Source organism: Pungitius pungitius, chromosome 13, assembly GCF_949316345.1.
Source record: "Pungitius pungitius chromosome 13, fPunPun2.1, whole genome shotgun sequence".
Taxonomy (NCBI): domain Eukaryota; kingdom Metazoa; phylum Chordata; class Actinopteri; order Perciformes; family Gasterosteidae; genus Pungitius; species Pungitius pungitius.
The window spans coordinates 8458206-8481054 of NC_084912.1; the positions used below are offsets into that span (position 1 = coordinate 8458206).

The 22849-nt window shown below is 44.4% G+C and overlaps 1 protein-coding gene across 6 annotated transcripts in view; it reads right to left on the minus strand.

Moving 5' to 3' along the window:
* Window positions 1–20844, minus strand: part of marchf8 (membrane-associated ring finger (C3HC4) 8) — a 53665-nt gene extending 32821 nt beyond the window's left edge. For 2 of the 6 annotated variants that reach the window (XM_037465280.2, XM_037465274.2), the window contains exons 1-2: window positions 20700–20843; window positions 2003–2205 (exon numbers count right to left, since the gene is read on the minus strand). In XM_037465280.2, the coding sequence (XP_037321177.1) occupies window positions 2003–2104 (102 nt within the window). In that variant the 5' untranslated portion in view covers window positions 2105–2205; window positions 20700–20843. Of the gene's footprint in view, window positions 1–2002; window positions 2206–18637; window positions 18817–20363; window positions 20650–20699 lie in introns of those variants that run through there. The other 4 variants (XM_037465276.2, XM_062566480.1, XM_037465279.2 and 1 more) reach the window with 4 other exon arrangements.
* Window positions 20845–22849: the final 2005 nt, after the last annotated feature.

Genomic DNA, 22849 nt, shown 5'->3' on the forward strand with positions numbered 1-22849 from the left:
TGTCTTAGGAGGAGCTGGATGGGCTCGAGCTCTGGGCGGGCACACACACACACACACACACACACACACACACCACCCCCCCCCCCCCTTCAGGGCTCTCAACTAATCAGCATTCAAAGTAAACACTCTCCTCTTTCCCTACACTCCGTTTCTCCTTTCTCTACGCTGCTGATGGTTCTACGGGGAGGACGGGAGTCGCTGCTGTTTATCCACTTATTCCTGGGGGAGGAACAGGGAGGGGCAGCCAGCAGGAGGCCGACAGAGAGATGCAGGGCTGGATCTTCACACTATTGGCAAACGTGGCGGCAGAGAGACCAAACGTCCTCCATGCTTTTTTGGTTTCAATGTTATTCCACAGGTGACCTTGCTACGACTGGTCTCCAAGTTTTAATCAATCCTGTTAACCGTGCATTTTACAAAAATATTTCCAGCTACACAACTCAGGAATTTGCAAGAAACGAAACCAGTTCGGAGTGAGACCGCGTGAGCTTTCACTTCTGAAATGACAAGGCTTTTGAGCCTCGTAGTGGACGTGGATCAGGCCGGGAAATGAATTGGTGATTCATTGTGTAAATAAAACAACGGTGGTTTTACCAGCAGACAGTTTTAATTGAAAAAAAAGACCAGAGAGGACACAGCACCACAAGCCATGCATGAAGAGGCTTCTTAAGGACACCTGTGCTGCTGCACTTAGTGGATCCATCGCGAGCAGACGAGGGCAGATTGTCTCAGCACCTCGCTTTGTTCCAGAGCAAAATAAACAAAAAACAGAAAAGCAACTGCACCCTGAGAGCACTTTCCTGTCATGTCTGATGCCGATGAAGTGAGGGGACGGTGCAGATTTATGAGGTGCAGGGGAGACCAAGAACAGATGAGCGTACACCTGACTTGGTCATTATTGAAAAGTCCAAAGTGATACCCGCCTCGGAAACAAATAAATATCCGGATTATTCATTCCTGAGAGTAACCTCTGGATTCTGAGAAAAGGTCCAATTTAAATCTGGCTATCCTGTTGGGTTTTTTTTAACTATTATTTTACTGTTTTGTTTTGTAGAATTAAAGTAGAGACGCTTTACAAAATACGCATGAAAGGTAAACCAGTCATTAGACGACAACCTCTGCTCAACCCACACGCAGCACAGAAACAATTTGTGTGAATTTATGTTGCTTTGTTTGGATCGACACCCCTGGCAATACCATTAACTTCTCGGTTGATCTCTGGCGAATGACCACATGACTCATTTGCGGTTGTCTACATCTAGTTGATATTTAAGCTCTTCTTGCAGTAGATTATTTTAACAGATTTGTATTTTGGTGAAAACTATTCAAATACTGCTGAACCTATTTCAATAACAAAACAAACAGAGGAACAGATATTAAGCCCTAATCCTACCAGAATAATCACTAAGTCACTAACAGTTGCAGATTGATTGATGGACGGACATCATTGTACTATTGACTCAAATGGTTGGTTGTTAAGTAGGGGATCAAAAATGGGTTTAAATGGCCAGTTTCATTTCATCCCGAACGATTGAAAGCCGCAAAACTGTCGTTTCCACGCGCCTCGTGATGTTGATTTTAGCAACATTGCTCACAAATTCAATACCTAAAACTCTGATGGTGCCAAGTTTTTATGTGTCGCCTTTGAACAATATATTCAGGGATCTTCTGTGATTCTGAAACAGAAATGTTATCTACAAATGATGGATGATCCTTAGTTTCATTTTCACATTCTCTATCCTGACCCCATCCCTCTGGGGGGGACTTTACTGCTCAATAGCAATGTCAAACGTCTTCTTTTACCCCCCAATGACCAAGATTCCCTTGATATTACACCCGTTTCTCTATTCTGCTTCTCTATTCTGGGTTTTATGTCTAGTACATGAATAAAATGTCAGGACCCCCCATTACTATTATGGAATTTCTTTGAAGAATAAATATTATACTTTGTGGGACCAAACAACCCCACGATGGGTCACCAGCTTTTTAACTCTTCACATACCTGCTTGTCCTTGTCCTTGTCCTTGGCTTTCCCACTGCCGGACACCCGCGATGAGGTGACATCACGGGGGATGACAGAGATTTGGTGCAGCGGCATGTTCATCCCAGCGGAGCCAACCAGGGACGTTCACACACACACTTCCTGTCCAGCTGCCAGAGCAAAGGGCATCATGGTCTGAATCGTGACACCTTGCCCGCTCTGCCCTGCACGGGACACACAGAGGACGGATGGAGATTAGCTGTGAGGCAACTTTCAAATAACACACACACACACATTAATGAACAGTAATGAACAGTCAGAACAATGACATCAAAGTTCGTTTCATACCTCTGCATGTAAAAGAAATCTATTAGTTTTGTTCCTTAATGTTCTTCTGTATGTGTGACCTCTTACTGATGTTAAGTGTTCAATTCTAATCTTTTAGGTTGAAATGTGATTAACAAGACAGAGGGCGGGGCATTGCATTCCTGCATTTCTATCAAAATGGGTCATTAAGGATATTTTTCAGTTGCTTTCAAAATCATTAACAAGACCAAAGCAAGCCCATGAACCACTCTTGTTGCTGACCTAGAGTGCTTTGGAAGAAATTCTGCAATAATCTCAAACCTTTAAAGCCACAGTCATCTCCTTTTCCACACGAGATGAGAAGTTTCCCCCAGAGTAGAAAAAGCACAGCATGCAACCCAACATCACAAAAGTGATGCTCCACGTGTGCAACAAATCACTCTGCATGTGATTCTGCCAATGAGTCAATCACTTTTAACTGAATTTACGGGGATTTTCCCCCAAGAGACTGGTTCAGTCACGTGGCGAGCCGTGAAAGCAGCGGCGGTATGTGGCCGCGCTCGGGAGTTACACAAGAGGTTTTACATAAGGGTTGTTTGGACGGCAGTTAATGCGGCCATCTGCACAGCCACTGACGGCAATTAAGCCGCGGCTCCTTCCCACCACGCGCCGCGCGATCGCACGCAGGCCTGTTTGCCAAGTAGACCCTCAAGGGCCGCGGTATGAAAATGACAGGATTAAGAAACCAAAAAGCAAGCAGACAGATGGGGAGGTCAAAGAAATGGCAGTGATCAGAAACCAGCGTTGATGGAGGGAGGAGGGGGGGGTGTTTTGTTGGGGGCTTTTGGAAAGAACCATTTGTCCAGCCATCAGTCAGTTGCAGAGGCTGCTGAAGCCTACGGGGGGGGGGGCTCTGGGCCGAGGAGTCTAAACAAATTGTTGATGAAGGTCAGCTGTGGGTGACACGGTTGTAGCTCGACAGCGTGGAGACGACCCACCTCGTTACAAGGAGCCCAGGGCAGACTGGCAGCCTGGTGTCGGGAGAAGCGCGGGCAACGGACGCCACGCTGTGGACTGGATGGCGACTTTTTACATGCCCACGACCGTTCAACGGTCGTGGGCATGTAAAAAGTCGCCATCCAGTGTCATCAGCCACTACGTGACCTCACTCTGTGAGCCATGGCTGCAGAGTACTGATGGGTAGCCAGCACACAGAGACACATTGTGTGCGATGCCAAAAGTTACAGTAAATGAGCGTGGGTCAGGGGACAAAGTCACCCGCCTGAGCATCATTAAAGATCCTTCTCAATTTCTAGTGTCTGAGCCATGTTGGGAAGTACATGAGAGGCACCAAGGGAATAAATCAAGATGGTCCATGTCCCGTGTTCGTGGACTACATTTTCAGAGTTGGGGGTTTAGTAAACAAAAAGGTCTGCAGCGCTCCGATTGAAACGAGATCCATTACTGCCGCCACAACAGGCTGCTGCTGCAGCAGAGGAGATGTTAGAGTGCATGGAAAGAATAACAACGGCAGTAAAACCCTGCACTACACTATTAATTGCCACTGTTTTAAAGGTTTTTTTTCCCTCCGGGTTGAATTGAGGAGACGTGCTAATGGGAAGGGAGATGTTTCGGTTGCCCTCTCTGATCACCAGTTGTGTGTTTGTGTGTGTGTGTGTGTGTCTTCAAGGCTGGTTGTCAGCCAAAGAGTTCACTGCATGCAATAATATTAGCTGTAATCATAGATCTCCTGTGGTTCCGATTTGACATTAACATGTTGCCATGGCAGCAGCTCCACGGGTCAGCGCGAGGTGTTAAGGCGACGACAGCCTTGGAAAAACTGCTGCACCTCTGACAGGTTATGAATAACGATAACGGCCCGCTACATTAGCTCCTGCCCATCACGCTCTTCTCTGTCCCTGCACGCGTCACAGAGCCGTCTCCCCCGCGTTCCACCCAGCTGACGCCTGCCGTTATGCAGCGAGCAGGATCGGACCTGCGATACGGCAGAGATCCCGTTCTCCAGATGTGATGCGCCACCAGGCAGGAAAACCCTGCTGCGTATCAATAAATCCCAACGTTGCTGCACTGCAGCTGAAGTGCACTCCGCGAGAGTCTCAGAGAGAGTCTCATCCGCGAGGAAATACCTTTGCCTCATTTCAGATATTGATTGAGTGCACCTACATTTTGGAGGAACTGAAGCCTGCTGCAGTTCACTTCCTCACACACATCACCTAAATTGAAACAACAGTTCTTCATGAGTTTGGATAAATTGTTAAACTAATTTAACTTAAACTGGGAGACTGTCGCTGACATAAAAATCCATAAATAATATGTGTATGAATACAAACATACAGGTCTGTGCTAAATAAATTGGGATACTTCTGTCAGTTCAAATGTAGCAGCATCGAGCGGTTTGAATGTTTTGGTAACCTTTGCAACCTTTAACATAAGTGTGCACTGCGCACAGGGGACACAAAGAGAACCATCCCCTTCCGTAAATATATTTTAAAAAAGGAACAGAATTTACAGTAAAGAAGAAGAATTTTCAGTAAATCTGCAAGAATGGAAACTGTGACTCACATTTACAGAAGTGGCTCATTCCAGGTTAATTACATAATTCAATCACAATTCTTTTAATGAGTGCTTGCTTAAGTCCCCAAATCAGACTTATCAGCAAATTCCAGACGCAATGAATCCACAAATCCAACACGCTTTGCGAAGAGCAGTTTCCTTTTAGCCGTTCAAGTTTGAGGAGGACACGGGACAGAAGTATGTAAGAAAAATATGTTTGAAGTACAATAATCCTTAGAGATGGCGGTGGGTTAATTGTGTTACCTATGGATAGAGCAGAGCTGCCTCCAGTCCATCTGCTACGCTAACCCATGAAAAGGGAACCAATCTTCTTATCCAACTGCATGAAAAGGCAAGCAAGCGTTATTTACCAAAATGTTAGAATATTCCAAGAGCCTGGTGAAATGTAATTTACTTCAGACTTAGTCGGACATGACATTACAGTGTCAATTAAGAGTGGACTTTACAAACTTAAAATGGAAAACAAACTGGCCCATGACTTCAGTTAACAATTCCCACATTGTAAACGCTTTTTTCAGGGCGAGTTGCTAAAAACACCAACGCTGCACTTGTCTTAATAAATGAAATATTCAGCCAGCAGGCCTTCCAAGAATTTCCATCCAATAATATCCGTTTCACAGGCAAATTGACCAACAGCCAGCAGCAGATTATATCCGCTGCAGCCTCTACTTAATTAGTGGTGTTGGAGCTATATTGTTATTTTTGTTTATTTTGGGCTTGAGTTAATTTATAGCTTCATTTATTCATTTATTTTCTTGCTAAGGTTAATTTGGTTTATTTTGTATTTATGCTTTACTTGTATTGTCGTTTATTGGTCACATGGTGTTATGTTCATTTGCATAAAGTAGGTCAAGGTGGGAGGTGCTTCAGGCTAGGAGGGCATATGGTTTTTTACCAGCGTGAGAGAGGCAGCAGGAATGTCTGTGAGCTTACTTATGTGTGTGAATAAACCTCCTTAAACTCAATCTTGGTATGGACAGCACTTTGCTTTGGTACCTCTGAACCTGCGTAAAGCCTAACCATGACCTAGCCTCAAGTGGCCATTTGAGAAGTTTGTTATTATTTGTTTTGTTTAAGTTTATGGACAAATGGCCACTACATTAAGTAAAAAACCTGGCTCGGGATATATCGTTGGTTTACGTGGATACTGGACTTGTCGTTTGCTGGATTACCGTTTGGAAAGTGGATTACTCACCTGGATGCGGGAGACAAACAAAGGAAAGGGCCTAGGAGTGACGGAGGCGTGGGCTAGATACAGTGCAAACATTGAATAATACGACCCATCCGACAGTGTAAAGTTTCCTTGGACACCGTACTGGATAACGGTGACACTACTGGAGCGCTGGAGCCGCACTACGGAGTGGAGGACATTATTTGTTGCAATTTGAATTTGCAAAGGCCCAAAGCCTTCACAGGTGATGCGCACGGCCGCGCGCAACAACAACAGCTACTGCGTGCATTCAACTCTGTGTACAAAGGCAACCACCGCAACAAGCAAAGTTCCACAAGGTATGTGCTTTATTCAGTCTTGGCAAACAACTCTGTGTGTGTACATGACCGACATCAACAAAGAGTAAAATGTCTGACGTTGCATCTAAAGCCACGAGCGACACGGCGCTTCCTACAAGAAGACGCACAAGTTTTACTGCTAAAGGAATGATGTTTTTTATGCAAACGTGTCAGGAAAAGAGATCGATGCAATGCAGACGAGCCAAATCGTGTATGAATCAGATGGATAAGTTGATGCATTCTGCAGACAATATTGATGCAGTCAAGTCTCTTTTGGATCAAATGATAATATGTGTTGATGAGGCAAAACAACATCATTTGTCATTTATGTCACTGGACATACCTCAGGATGAGAAGGAGAAACAAGATAAATATTTTGAACAAAAGGAAAAGTGTTTTTCAAGCTTTATTGATGACGTCAAAGGTTGGTTATCAAACACAGGCCATTCATATGAACTTCCGATTAAACCACCTGATAATCCAACTGGTATTGGGCCTGAGGACAGTGTATCCAATAAAGGTTCTGCAATGTGTTCAAAGGCTGGTTCTAAGCTTTCAAAGACTTCATCCAGTGCATCTGCAAAAATATTAGCGCAAGCAGAAAGAGCAGCGTTACAGGAACGCATGGTTGCTCTGAAACAAAGGCATATTTTGGAGGATCAGGAGGAACAAATACGACTTGAACAAGAGGACTTGCGTAAGAAACAGGAACATTTAAGGAGAGAAAAGGAACAACTTGCTCTGGAGGCAGAATTAAAGGTGACAAATGCAAAATTGGAGGTTCTGGAAGTAAGCTCAAAGTGTGGCGGTAACGTGTCAAGATGTGCATCTCAAACATCAGATGGTATGAATTCTTACTTGAAAAGGTCAGAAACTCAAGGGACATATGAACTAAATCCGAATGCTGAACGCTATGTGCCCACCAATAAAAGCTTTGAACCTACCTCCAGTCGCTTGTTAAATTCTGTCCCTGTTGGTGTTCAACCCATCAATTCTCTGGACATTTTGAACATCATGCAGCGTCAAAATGAAATAACTACGCTGTTGGTCCAACAAAACACAGCCTCTGCCCTGCCTATGAGAAATATACCTGTATTTGATGGTGATCCCCTGTATTTCAAATCTTTTCTCAGAGCCTTTGAAAATTGCATTGAGGATAAAACTCAAAATTTCAGTGATTGTCTGTACTTTCTAGAACAGTATACTAGGGGGCAACCAAGAGACATTGTAAGAAGTTGTCAACATATGCCCTCTGAACCAGGTTATCAAAGAGCAAAGGCGCTTTTGATTGAACATTTTGGCAGTGAACATAAGATCTCTTCTGCTTACATGGACAAAATCAACAACTGGCCCTCAATAAAACCTGAGGATGTTAATGCTTTGCAGTCATTTGCTTTGTTCCTTCGAGGTTGCTCCAATATAGTACATCATATAAAGTATATGAAGGAGTTGGACATGCCAGCTAACCTCAGGACGATCCTAATGAAACTCCCATACAAGCTGAGGGAAAAGTGGAGAAATGTGGCATGTGACATACTGGAACAAACTGGAAACAGAGCAGTGTTTGTTGATTTTGTGAATTTCATTGAAAAACAAGTCAAAATTGTTTCAGATCCTCTGTTTGGAAATATTAATGATGTTTCTCCAGCCAGCTATACAAAGCTATCCATGCAAGTTAACCAGAAAAGGAAAAGTGGTACATTTGCCACCAGCATTAATGCACCAAAGGATGGACATAGAGAAATGGAAAACTCGACAGCTCACAGTAACCAGCTCAAATGTATGTTCTGCTATCTTACCAATCACACTCTGGAAAAATGCTTTCAGTTTAGAAGAAAGACACAACAGGACAAGATTCAGTTTCTAAAGGAGAAGGGCGTTTGTTTTGGGTGCTTGAAACATGGACACACGAGCAAAGACTGTAGGAGTCGTTTGGATTGTGAAGTGTGTCACAGGAAACACCCATCTGTCCTGCATGTGGAGAAGGATAGTACAAGGATAACCTCCAAAGAAACTGTAAGCACTGTACCCGGGAAGCAGCAGACGTGTGGTCATATTGGGGCTGGTGATGAGGATACTGCTGTCTTTTCCATTGTGGCTGTGCAGGTGAAAAGTCAGAAAAGTAATAAAGTTGTGCATACTTATGCTTTCCTGGATCCTGGGAGCTCTGGTACCTTCTGTACTACAAGTTTGGCTGAAAGGCTGGGAGTATCAGGAAAAAACTGTAATGTAGTGTTGAGGACAATGGGGCAGACTAAAACCATTAACACTACTATCGTTACCGGTCTGGAGGTGTCTGGATTCGACACCGATGATTTTATTGAGCTACCATCTGTTCTGACACAAACAAAAATGCCTGTATCTAAAGTCAATGTGCCATGTCAGGATGATGTTGCCAAATGGGCGTATTTGAGTAGCATTAGGCTACATGAAGTAGATGCAGATGTAGACTTGCTCATTGGAACCGACTCCTCTAAAGTTTTGGAGCCATGGGAACTGATAAACAGTCAATGCGGTGGACCGTATGCAGTGAGGACCAGAGTTGGCTGGGTCATAAACGGGCCTCTTCGTGCTGGAGACTCTGAAGGTACTGGTGTCAAATCAGGATGCATTGTTGTAACTGCTAATCACATATCTGTGGAACACTTGGAAAGTATGTTGATGCAACAGTATAATCATGACTTTATTGAAAGAACAAGTGATGAACAACTTGAGATGTCAAGAGAAGACATTAAATTCATGAAAATTGTGGAGAGTACGACAGTGCTTAACAATGAACATTATTACATTGACTTACCTTTCAGAGTTGACAATCCTGTTTTGCCGAATAATCGCTGCATCGCACTACAAAGACTCCAAGGCCTGAAGAGGAGATTTAATAGAGATATTTCATTCAAGGCTCAATACGTTGATTTCCTTAACAACATGTTAAAACAAGGATATGCAGAAAGGGTTCCCACAAATGAGCCCACTCTGGAACAAGGAAAGGTGTGGTACATTCCCCACCATGGTGTACATCATCCAACCAAAGGAAAGTTGCGTGTTGTGTTTGATTGCGGCTGTACTTATAAGGGTACATCATTGAACAGTCAGCTCCTGCAGGGCCCAGACTTTACTAACACGCTAATTGGTGTCCTCCTTCGGTTTAGAGAAGAGCCCATCGCTGTTATGGCTGATATCAACGCCATGTTCCATCAGGTCCGGGTTCCATATAAGCACGTTAACTTCTTGCGCTTTCTATGGTGGCCCAATGGAGACGCTACAGCGGAGCCAGAGGAATACAGGATGTGCGTGCATTTGTTTGGAGCTGTATCCTCACCAAGCTGCTCAAACTATGCACTGAGGAGAACTGCTGAGGATAATGCACTGCAATACTCACCCGATGTCCTCCGTACAGTCAAGACAAATTTCTACGTGGATGACTGTCTTAAGTCTACTGTGACAGAGGAAGATGCAGTGGAGCTCATACATGGATTAACATCTCTCTGTAAAAAGGGCGGCTTCCATCTCCAAAAGTGGGTCACAAATAACTCAAATGTGTTTGCACTTATTCCTAGTGACATCAGAGCAGTGGGTTTGGGGAACATGGATTTGGACAGAGATCAACTCCCTGTGGAAAGAGCTCTGGGGATGCAATGGTGTGTTCAAGGAGATACGTTCAGCTTCAGGACTGCAGTGCAGGAACGTCCACACACTAGGAGGGGCATCCTTTCTGTGGTGAGCTCTCTTTACGACCCGCTGGGGTTTCTGTCTCCTTTTATAATACCTGCCAAGTTACTGTTACAGGAGCTGTGCAGAATGAACTTCAAGTGGGATGAGCCAGTTCCCCATGACGTCTCCGAACATTGGTCTGAGTGGCTCTCTGAACTTCAGCATATGAGTGGATTTAAGGTGGAACGGTGTATTAAACCCAAAACCTTTGGAACACAAGTGAAAGCAGAACTGCATCATTTTTCAGATGCCAGTCAAACAGGATATGGCACTGTTTCATACTTGAGATTGGAGAGCACTGACAATGTGCATGTTTCATTTATCACAGGCAAGGCTCGTGTCGCTCCTCTAAAGCAACTAACCATTCCACGCCTTGAGCTTGCTGCAGCTGTGCTTGCTGTTCGAGTGAACACAATGCTGTTGAAAGAGCTACAGTTGCCATTGCAAAGGTCATTCTTTTGGACTGATAGCACTACTGTTCTCAAGTACATCTTCAATGAAACAAAGCGCTTTCACACATATGTTGCCAATCGTGTCAGCACCATAAGAGAATCCACAGACAAAGATCAGTGGAGGTATGTAAACACCAAAGACAATCCTGCAGATGAAGCTTCTCGAGGACTAAGAGCTCAGGAGTTTGGGAAAGGAAAATGGCTAAAAGGACCGGACTTTTTGCTCTTGTCCCCCACCAGGTGGCCAAAGCTTGACTTGGACTCCTCTTCCATTCCATCTGATGATGCGGAGGTGAAAAGGGAACTCAAGGTGAATGTTGTTACAATACACAGTGACAATCCCCTCAGTCAGCTCATTCACTATTTTTCATCCTGGAGAAAGCTTAAAACATCAGTGGCCTGGCTGATGGAGCTGAAAGAAAGACTTTTACTTTTGAGCCGAAAGAGGAAAGAATATGTGGTCAACCAGAATGAGAATGTGGAAAAGGAGATAAAAAAATTCAAAGCCGCACTTGGAAAATCCAGCTTGACACCAGAGCGCTTGGAGGAAGCCGAAAAGGCAATAATTCAGTTTGCGCAAAACCAAAGATTCAGTACTGAAATTTCCTCACTAAAACGTGACCCAAAGACTGTTTTTAAAGACAGTCCTCTGTACCGCCTCGACCCCTTCATCGAAGATGGCCTCCTCAGAGTTGGTGGACGTCTGTTTAAATCTGCACTGCCGTGGGAGGTAAAGCATCCTGTGATTCTGTCAAAGGACTTGCACGTTTCCCAGCTCATATTGCGTTACATCCATTGCCAACTTGGACATGCTGGACGCAATCACATGCTGCACAGACTGAGACAGAAGTATTGGATCATAAATGCCAACTCTGCGGCCAGGAAGATTCTCTCACAATGTACAGTGTGCAGAAGGTACAGAGGAAAGCTTGGAGAACAGAAGATGTCCGACTTACCGGAGGAACGAGTTGTGCCTGATAACGCACCCTTTACAAATGCGGGAGTGGACTATTTTGGACCATTGGAGGTGAGGAGAGGTAGAACTGTGCTGAAGCGATATGGAGTGATATTTACTTGTATGAGTAGCCGCGCAGTACACCTTGAGGTGGCGCACTCCCTCGACACAGACTCCTGCATCAATGCTGTGCGAAGATTTATCTGCAGAAGAGGACCTGTGACAAGTATAAGGTCAGATAACGGCACAAATTTTGTTGGTGCGAAGAAGGAACTGAGGCAGGCATTGGCCGCTTTAAATCATTCTAAAATTGAAAGGACTTTTGTGCAGGAAGGAATGACGTGGAGTTTTAACACCCCAGCTGCATCTCACCAAGGTGGCGTTTGGGAACGTTTGATTCGCTCTGTGCGCAGTGTACTTACCTCTGTTGTTGGACAGCAACTGCTGGACGAGGAAGGCCTGCAAACGCTGTTTTGCGAGGTGGAAGCGATACTCAATGATCGGCCAATAACTAAGGCTTCAGAAGATCCCAATGATTTAGAAGCGCTTACTCCAAATCACATTCTCCTGTTAAAAGGCAAGCCTATTCTGCCATTAGGTCTGTTCGAGAAATCTGATCTGTACATTAAGAGGAGATGGAGGCAAGTGCAGTACGTTGCGGAGCTTTTCTGGAAAAGGTGGACAGCAGAGTATTTGCTTGTAATGCAAGAAAGGCAAAAATGGATGAAGCAGAAGAGAAACTTTATTCCAGGAGATATTGTTGTAATCGCTGATGCCACAGCTCCAAGAGGCTCATGGATGATGGGCAGAGTTCTAAGCACCACAGCTAACTCCAGAGGACTGGTTCGCTCGGTGAAGGTCCAAACGAAGAACAGCATCCTGGACAGACCAATAACCAAGCTCTGTCTTCTCTTGGAGGCAAATAATTGACTATACAATTCATTCTTTCTCCTATCTCTGTCTTCCATCTATTTGTTTCTTTCAGGTGTGGAGAATGCAAAGATGTGAAGATTTCAGTTTAATGCTTAAGCTACAATTAGAGAATAGCTCCTTTTTTGATAAAGGTTAATTGTGGGTAAAGTACCGTCACAATTAGGGGCTGGGTTGTTGGAGCTATATTGTTATTTTTGTTTATTTTGGGCTTGAGTTAATTTATAGCTTCATTTATTCATTTATTTTCTTGCTAAGGTTAATTTGGTTTATTTTGTATTTATGCTTTACTTGTATTGTCGTTTATTGGTCACATGGTGTTATGTTCATTTGCATAAAGTAGGTCAAGGTGGGAGGTGCTTCAGGCTAGGAGGGCATATGGTTTTTTACCAGCGTGAGAGAGGCAGCAGGAATGTCTGTGAGCTTACTTATGTGTGTGAATAAACCTCCTTAAACTCAATCTTGGTATGGACAGCACTTTGCTTTGGTACCTCTGAACCTGCGTAAAGCCTAACCATGACCTAGCCTCAAGTGGCCATTTGAGAAGTTTGTTATTATTTGTTTTGTTTAAGTTTATGGACAAATGGCCACTACAAGTGGTAATTCCCTAAGTAACTTACCCACAGGGTGAATTAAAACATGGTTATAGCTCACTGTTTTGAACAAAGAACAGCAGTGCTTTTAGAAATGTTCAATGATGGAACTAAATAGATTAAATACGATTCTTTGCTAGGGAAGCCTAACCATTACAGGTAAATAAGGTGTTCAGACAACATGTCCCTGAGAGGAAACGAGGCAAACGAGCTGCCACTCAAAGAGGAAATTTACGGTTATTTCTGCCTCACGAAAAATCAACAAATCTCATTCCGTCTCCATTTAACCTCACAAGACTAAACTTTGAATACTAAGTAAAAAGGATCCATGGCTGGTTTTAAAAGAACTTGACATGACGATGTGTGTGTGTGTGTGTGTGTGTGTGTGTGTGTGTGAGAGCTGGGAAGATAAAGGGTGTAAACAGAATGCGAGCAGCACAAGTCGTGACTTTGCTGCAAGTGCAAAATGAAATATCTGGAGCCAAAGCAAGCAAAGAAAGTGCAAGCGTGTCAAAAACCCAGAATGTGGAGACAGGAACTGAAATTGTTGGACTTTCATTGTAGATACACAACCCACAAAAGACACATCTACACAGAGTGTGCAGCTTGTGTAATCTTTCAGACGGTTGAAAGTGGAACATTGTAGATTTATTGTAGGCAGGCAAATCTAAATATCAACCCCATATGGTCCTCCTTTTCAATAGATTTGCCCAATTTAATTCCCAATTTCCCCTTCACTACGGCTTGCTCCCTGCTGCTACTGCATCCACATATCAGCTGGAGCCCACACGGTTTATAATCACATTTCACAATATGCAATTAGAGAATACACCTGGGATATCAGAACTAATTTAGCATTGAAAAAGGGTTCGAAAGATAAAAGGTAGACACGAAGCAAACATCACCTGATGAGGAGACAGGATTTCTGTAAAGCGCGGTAGTAGGTTTGTCACGATACTAGTCTGACTAGTCCGAGTCACGATTGGCTAGTCTGCCTTTGAGGGCGGGACTTTGCAAGGGGTCAAACGGCATGTAGTTAGAGGATACTTATGTGGAGGCATACAAACGCACACAGGTCAGATGCCAACTTCAACCCACAGGTGCAGGCTCAAATTAGCATTTGGTGAATTCAGCCAAAGCGGATATCCAAATGGAGGTACGATGGAGAGCGATTCAACTCTGGCTGTTAGAATAAATAAAAGAATACAATCAATGACACATGATCAGCAGCGCTAGGGTCTAAACGGCACTGATGCCTCTCTCTGTAAATCAGCTCAGTGCTTCAGGTCAAGTTGACGTGGAAGCTTTTCTAGGAAATATTTGAGGACACCTGCGGTTTACTGTAATGAGACGCTGCCAAAACTGAACATATGCAACAGCGGAGGAACTGTGACACTACTGGATTCCTGCTAAAACCACAGAATTTATTAACAAAACGTTTCTCCACTGCATACAATGAACGCTTTGTGTCTTGATGCACGTTGTTTGGACCTGGAATTAAATAAATTTAATATTGACTTCATGCGACAATGAGTTTGGGATTTGTCACTGAACAATAGTCCACTTGCTAAAGCAATGGCTTTAACCAAATTACGCCAAAAAGGGATTTGCAATAGCTTCCCGAAAAGTACACTTTTGGGTGTAATGAAAATGGCAGATATTACCACATGCTTCCTGAAATTGGACACGCTTTTTTTGCTTGTGCAGACGGATCGATTCAGTCCCAAAAGGGTCTGTCCACTTGTATTAAATAGCATAAAACATTGGGTTGTTCTCAAGCACACTTTGGTCAGTGATAAGCGATTCAAACCATGCAACGTAAATGCATAGAATACAGATTTTCCCACTTAGACCTTTTGTTTTTGTGGCGGCCTTAACCACAAAAACAAAAACAGTTGAACGTGTAATCGCAGGAAACGCTGCTGCTGCTGTTGTTGTTGCATGTTATTCCCCCTATTTCCTCTTTTCCTGTCAAATCTATTTTTCTCTATCTAATAAAAATATTTTTTTTATTCTCCTGAATAAGAGTGAATTTGTGTTTTTCCAAGTCTTAAGATTAACACCAGACCAGAAATGCCCTTCACTTCCATCAAACCTCTGTAAATAAACCCAGAACCGTCTGCATGTGGGCCTTATGCTTACAATGGGAAAATATGGGACTTTGAAAGATATTTTCTGAGATCATTCATCACGGTTTGGGAGACATGTTGCTCAAACAGAGGGTGTAATTCATCACTCACCTTTTGATACATCAAGACATGGCCAATGGTTCACATTAATGAATTCCAGGCTGGTTTTACAAAAAAGCGCCCAAACATCCTCCCCATGCACCCCTCATCTCTTTGTAGTGGGGATAATCAGACCAGCGTGGCCCCAAAACATCCTAAACTCAATGCTGTACATCCGAGCAAAGCAAATCCCTTCAATGTGCACAGAATACACATAAATACAATTAGTGTTGTTCAAACGGCTACTCTGCTGGTTTTAAGAGGCTCGGCTCATCTTCAAACCGAGAGGCTGAAACCCGAGGGGGCGACGTATCCATCAAAACCAGTTTCAACTCCCCAAATAATGTCACAGACAGCAGCAGGTCGCGTCACGTCAGCCTCGTAACCGGGTCGGGTCGAGCAGCCAATCCGTCCCGGGGCAGCACACACACACACACACTATGCTAGTGGTTACCAGGAAAGGTCAGCTACTCCATTTGACCCACCATTACGGCTGGAACACCTGGACGGTTGGAATGTTTCTGCAGGTTGTCCACGTGGTCACGCCAGCGTCAACAGCTGTTCACTGCAACTTGCATCCGTTCAATTCATAATGCTTGAAAATGTCAAAGTCCTACAAGCCATTATGTGTTTAAAGCCAATTTGCACACAATACGAACAGAATTAATTCATTATTTAAAAATCACTCCTAAATGCAACAAAGAAGATTTAGAGCCAGAATGATTTCTGCTGCAGCAGCAGGGGACGTCTCCGGTATACAGCTGAATGAGATCTAAGTCATGAATACATACAATGCCAAATAGCAAGTGCAACACTAGAACAAAAACTAATTTCATATACATAACAGTGACAGCTGGGACCTCCAAAGATCTGTTGATTATACAATGTTCTGTTAACAAGCACTCCAGTGAATTACGCACCTAAATTGTGGATCGATAGAAAAATAAGAAAAACAAGCAAAAAGTTCAAAAGGTTTCATCTTCTGTCTGCCCAGCCGCAGTGACTGCTGCTGCTGCTGCTCAGGCCAATTACACAGATCCCCCTCTAGTTGGTACAAACAAAACACTGCTGTGGGCGCCAGGCGTTTAGAGCCCAAATTAAACTACGCCAAATATTTGGGTTGTTAATACAGATACAGCAACACATTGTGGCGCCTTCTCGCCACAGTCGCCTTGCTTTCGCCGCCACAAGCAGACAGAAACCTTTGGGAGACTCTGAAAGCCCTAATGACATCATCAACCATATCCCACTACCCGCAGCAGTACCATCCCGCGGCCCAGTCGCCCGATTCAGCACTTCTGCTCGCCTGATGTATAGCAGCTGACGAGCACTACGCCCTCTTCATACCTTACATTATCATTTCACTGCACCAGTGCAGCACACACACACGCACGCACAAGTATGTGTGAGGGAGCCTAGTTATGATCTGTAATAATTATATCGATAAAACACTGGTCCTGCCGGCTGATAAACAACGTGTGTCACATGATGCCATTGGCATTGTCCCACTACGGTTTAGCTCACGCCGGTGTATGACATCATCCACAAGAGGAAGCCATTATATTGGATCGATACCCTATCAGATTCCCAACAGATGAAGACCAGACACCGAGGGGCACAGCAGCAGGATTGAGAGCCCAAACGACACTGTATCATACCTTTATTAAGTCATTAGATTACAGCCCAGACAGAGGCTGATACGAGTCTAGCAAGGGACACGTTCATACGATTATATTCCAGCATCAGATAACGGAAGCCTACGAGGTACCGGAAACCATGTGATACGAATGCTGCGAGCCATGTGGCGGCACTAATAGACTTTGAATCCAGCTGAGGGCCAATTCAAAAAGTAAAACTTGCTGAACTGGAAGTCTTACTGGAAGGCAACATCACTGCGCCGACTTCCTTCCAGTCGAAGGAGTCAGCGGGAATCCACATTCTGCAGTAACGCAAGCGCACACTTCTGTGAAAGGGAACAGGATACGTACGAGGACAGAATTTTGTTGGCTGGATCAATGCCATGTCCCTTTGTGGAATGCAATCAATATTGCTTTACACTCGCTTACATTAAACACCGCGGTGCAAAGAGAAGCAGAGATGCAGTGCGAGACACAAAGCGGCGTGCCACTTTGTTTGGTTAAAAATAAAAATATATTGGGACCAAAAGTGCTGTTGATTAAGTCAGGGTGTGTTTAACTTGGGGTTAATATCCCTTCAGTCAATATCCCTTCCTCCACAGCTAATATACATCACAAAAAATCTGTTATTGTTTTAGATTAACCTCTTTTTTTTTAAATTTGTTGTTATGATTCTGACATATGACTTTTGTATGAAAACAAGACCAGCGGTGGGACTGCTGCATGTCTACATAACCATGGCGGATATTGTTAATGCCCTCCTCCTCCTCCTTCTCCCCCCCCCGCCCCCAGGTAGAAGGCCCGTCTTTGAAGATCTATAGTAGCGCAACTGTGAAATCACAAATTTACGTGTCCATGTGGTGATGCCCCAAAAATACTTTTTCCTATCGACTTAAATTGACTCTGGAAAGGGTCACTCAGAGGATAGTATTGTGTTCAGTAAATCAACTTTCCAGTGCAAAAGTAGTAGAAGCTACAAACAATCTATAGTTCCTATCCATTCTCTCCGCTCATGTGAATGAGGGGCCTGAGCGAAGGCTCAGAGGGGAAGTTAAAAGGAAACACTTTGCAGAGCAGAACATCTGAACCCGCCACAGCGACTCGGTTACTGCAAACCACTGAAATGCATTGGTCCACCTGGACCTCACATAACACAAAATTAAAGTAAAAGCTGATTAAAGGAATTAAGAGGAAGATTAGGTGCACCGGAGCTAAAAACTTTTCCACAAACTCTACTGCCAAGTTGAAAGGTTTTTGAATATTGTTAAATGGAATTTGTTTGAAACCTCTGCAGCGGGGAACAATAGGGGCTGTCGAGCACATCCTTAGGTCCATATTGTAAAGTACTGTGGGAGGCACACGTCGCCATCGCAACCAATTGTGTCAAACAATGGCAGCGGCTAATTGGCAGAAAGCTGCGTTCAGAGCCAGTCAAGGTATTTGTGATTGCATTCTTCCCCCCCCCCCCTCAATGACTTTCCTCAGAACCGCTCTCTGAAGTTCATTTGAAAGCACAATGGCTCGATCCATCAGGACTGCAGGCGTCGCCGCGCGCGGCTTTAAACGACGGCCTCGCTCGCCCTCTTCCTCCCATCTGGCATCATAATCCTGCCTTTACCTTCTCATTTCTCCCTGCACTCGGCCCCCGACAGGACAACTTCAGGGTGTGATGACAGCTCGGGGAGCTCCGGGGTTTGGAGTAAATTAGATTTCTCATAACGGCAGAACGCTCGTTGATACCTGCAAAATCCTCCTCCCGCCCCCCCCCCCGTCAGAGGAGACCGAGTCAGCCGCTCACGGAGGAAGACGGTGCCGGTAAGAGGAAGCCACGGGGGTCCCGGACGGTGTCTGAGGTGGAGGAGGAGGTCAGATGAAAGGATTTGATGCTGCAAATGAGTTTGGGTGCAAGTGCATTCACCCTTTGGGAAAAAAAAAAAAGAGACTTGAATTCATTGAACTCTCTTTTAGGAAGAAAATATTGGCAATTCAAAAACATTTATATTATCTGTGGACTCAACATGAGCGTTTTGACAAGCTGAAATCAGACAATGAATAAAAAGGTTGACTTTTTATCATTTCTGTTTAGATTAAAACAGTTCAGATACATCCAGATATTTATTTTGTTCTGCGCCACATATGAAACCGAAATTGAATCTCCAAGTGCTTCCCTAGAAAAAAGGCCACCGCCCGTCACTATTGTTCAAACACTCAACTGTGTCGTAGTTTAAACGGTATTTGGGCAAAAAAAAAAGAATACGCGTTGGGGTTTTCTGCAAGTTTTTGCGTGCACACTCCCCAGATACCACCGGGACAATGAGGCTTCTTATCGTAACAAGCTCTCAGTATTTCAGCACGCTGTCAAAGACCCAACCAGAAGCTACAGTGATGTGACACACACACACACACACACACACACACAGCTGGTTTTCTCCCTCTAACCCTGACACTAGCTGAACGACACACTGAAGTCTGCATCATGAAAGAGAGCCGCCTGACGCCTCGCCTGTTTACCTTGGAACAGAGACGAGTGAAAGCTTTGCCCTTCCACAGAAAGATAAAATACCAAAGGTAGGAATTTACAAAATGGTTGCAAGGACAGAAAGGTGGAGAGCACACAAGAGGGCTTTGCTTTAAGGGAATTCTAACAAGCTGCATCTCACACACACACACACACACACACACACACACACACACACACACACACACACACACACACACACACACACACACACACACACACACACACACACACACACACACACACACACACACACACACAAGATAGTGTAACGTGAGAGCCACTGTGGCAATTTACTGATGGCAGAAAATGGTACAATTGATACTGTTTAACAGGGAACGCCACATTTGACAGTTGTATCCATGGGTGGACTCGTTATGTGAAGAGCTTCTGCAGTGTGAAACCGTGCAGCCGTGGGCTTTATTATGGTTCATAATAAAAAGGGAGCAGCGCACCTCGGACGTGAAGGGCACAGTTCACGTGAACACACATTAAGCAAAGCATCGGCGCTGTGGGCCGATATGAATATCACAATTAACGTCCCAATCGATACGTGTTAAAATTCAGAAGGGACTCCGTGGGCTCCGATTTAAATGCATGCACATGTAGGTTCAGCGTCCCAGACAACAAAGATGTGAAGAAATACTACAACAACAACAACATCAAACATCAAAATCTGACACCGAGCGACGCGCCATCGCTTGGTTTGTCGCGTTATCTTTAATCCACCGCGAACCGAGCGTAACAAAAGGCTGTGTGCAAGACTAACAAAAGGCAACGCTGCGTGGTCTCCGGGGGCTCCAACACACGCTGGATGGACAATCCCCGGGCAATACACCCATTAGAAGCACAAGGCCCCCCCCCCTCCTCCTTCTCTCGTGTGCGCGTGTGGGAGTTAGCTGCAGCGCGCGCCATTCGCTGGGAATTCAATCAGAAAATTGTCATTACCGTAAATTCCAAAAAGGAAAAAAAAAAGGGCCGCGATGAAAGTCGGGCGAGCTCCCGGTCGGCGGCGGCTCCCACAGCGGCTCCCACAGCGGCGCAACGACAAGCAGAAAGCGGCTCGTTCGCACACATGCACATGCCGGTGGACTCCAGACACACGTCAGTCACTCCGTCAGTCACTCCGTCAGTCACTCCGCCCGTCCGTCCGTCAGTCAGTCAGTCAGTCCGACCGCCGGGTGCCTCCAGTCGGGTTCAATAAAGCGGAGACGGAGGACGAGCTGCGTCGTTGCCAGAACGTTCCTCCGTATTTTCCAATTAACAGAAACGCAAGACACTCACCGCTGTGTTGGGCCCCGAATGACGACGTTGTGTTTATTTCATGGCCCCCGCTGAGCAGCTGTGTGTAGCGGTGCGTCACTGACTTCCGCGTTAGGATGGAGTGAACGAAAAAAAAAGAGAAGCGCGACGGGAAATAATGAATTTAAAGGATGGGCGGCGCACGCATTGTTAGGAGGGAGGTGTGTGGGGGGGAGGTGTAGCAGCGTGTGATGGGAATTATGATTATGATAATGATAAGGGATCAAGTGTTGACATTTAAAACTCTATTATTTATTTGTTTTTGTATGAATTACACTGACCCTCAACGTGTTGCAGACAGAACAAAATCCCTAAATTTGAATCAAATGTAATTTAATACTATTTTACTTAATAAAAAAAAAAACTAGAAATTAACCAACATATTCTGTAGGGTGTGGTGCACTCACTGCCGATATGCAGTGTAGCATTTAGCAACTAAAGAGACAGATATGTGTCTGGCAAGACTTCCTAGACAACCAAAATGTAACTTATGCGGAAAAGAACGAAAAGGTTAAGAGATAGAATATGTATTACATCCTTCAGGTGGACATGATGCTAATGTTGCGTTGTATCCACCGGCTGCTGCTTCCACTTAGCACTTAGCAGTTAGCTTAGCACAAAGAACAGTAGCACAAAACAGCTAGCGTGGCTCTGCCCAAAGGTAAAGAAATATACGGACTAGAACTTCTAAAGCCCACTAATGATTAGTACACTATCATTTATTTCATTAGGTTACTCATCTTCTGGCTAAGTATTCCGACAAATAACACTGGATTGTCATTTTTATTTACAGTTTTTGGACAGATTAGACAGACAGAAAACAGAAAATACCAATTAATCATGATTAATTACCTCTAGATGTGCAGCTACATTGTGTTTCCATTAGTTACAGACAAGCTTTTACTCCTGTACTCCTTTATGATAACTCTGACTGAAATTAAGTAAATGTCTTTCCCCAAAATGAAATTTATTTCATTAGTGGCAACATTTAACATTCAATTTTGTGGAAATGACATAACCGATGTTATCACCCTCCAGAGAATGACTCCAGTCTGGTCAGGTCGTATTAGTGTATTCAGGTTCAATGGTCATTATTTCAGATTGTGAATGGGCTGCAGTGTAACAGCTCATCACACCACGCACTGTAACTAAGAGCTCCCCACTCACGGCGCAGTGCGTCGGGCGAAACTCACTTATTAAACTGGGGAATGTATCGTCTGTTGACTCGAAGCCTCGGCTCTATCTCTGTGAGGCCCGACATTGTGTTTGGGCTTATTACTGATGCACAGTCCGCCACGCCGTCCTTGTGATGGGACAACGGAGCCTCTGTGCTCGGTCCGGACCAAAGTGGGCACCTCAGAAGTGAGTCTGCCAATTGGTCATGCATGTGTCTGCTTCAGAGCGATAGGCCACAGGCGGTCTCTCTGCGTGGAATGGAGAGATTAGGACGGGGTTTGTTGTGTGGAGCGTGCAGAGAAGCAGGCGAGTGGAACGTGTTGGTGATACTGTAGCAACAACCTTTTCACCGCGTGTACGAGACTAAAGGATAGAGGAGCAGGGAGCTTGGGGGAGGGTAAGATTACCCTCGGTTTTCAAAGTTTGGATGTTATTCCTGGTGTGTGTCGCTCCTCCTTTCTTACCCGGCGTGAACCTGTCAAACTGGTAGTGCGGCGTTTTGGTCCTTGCAGCCCTGATGAGCACACCTGAGGCAATGACATTCATGAGCCCACGACCTACGTATTTACCTAAACACTGTGACGGTTCACTGTGTTCTGATTACAGATAAGGCACATATTCCTTTGGAAAGCTTACTATGCCACACTAGCTTATTGAGAAGCACTGAAATGTGCAAATATCTTGAGAGCTTCTTGGGTACTTTATGTTTGTCACATTCCTGCGGGTAGGTTTCAACTTGTGATGACTGTTCCTCTTCATGCTGTGCACGCGAACTTCAGAGTTAAGAGTTTTCACATTTTGAATGTATATATAGTATATGCTGGCATTTTAAAGTCACAGCACCACAAATACCCCTATCTTGGAAATAACTTAATTGAATTAATACTAATTAAAAGCAGTGTTTTTCTGGTCAGTGGAAAAATTAGAGACTTAAATAACTTCAATAAACAGAGGAG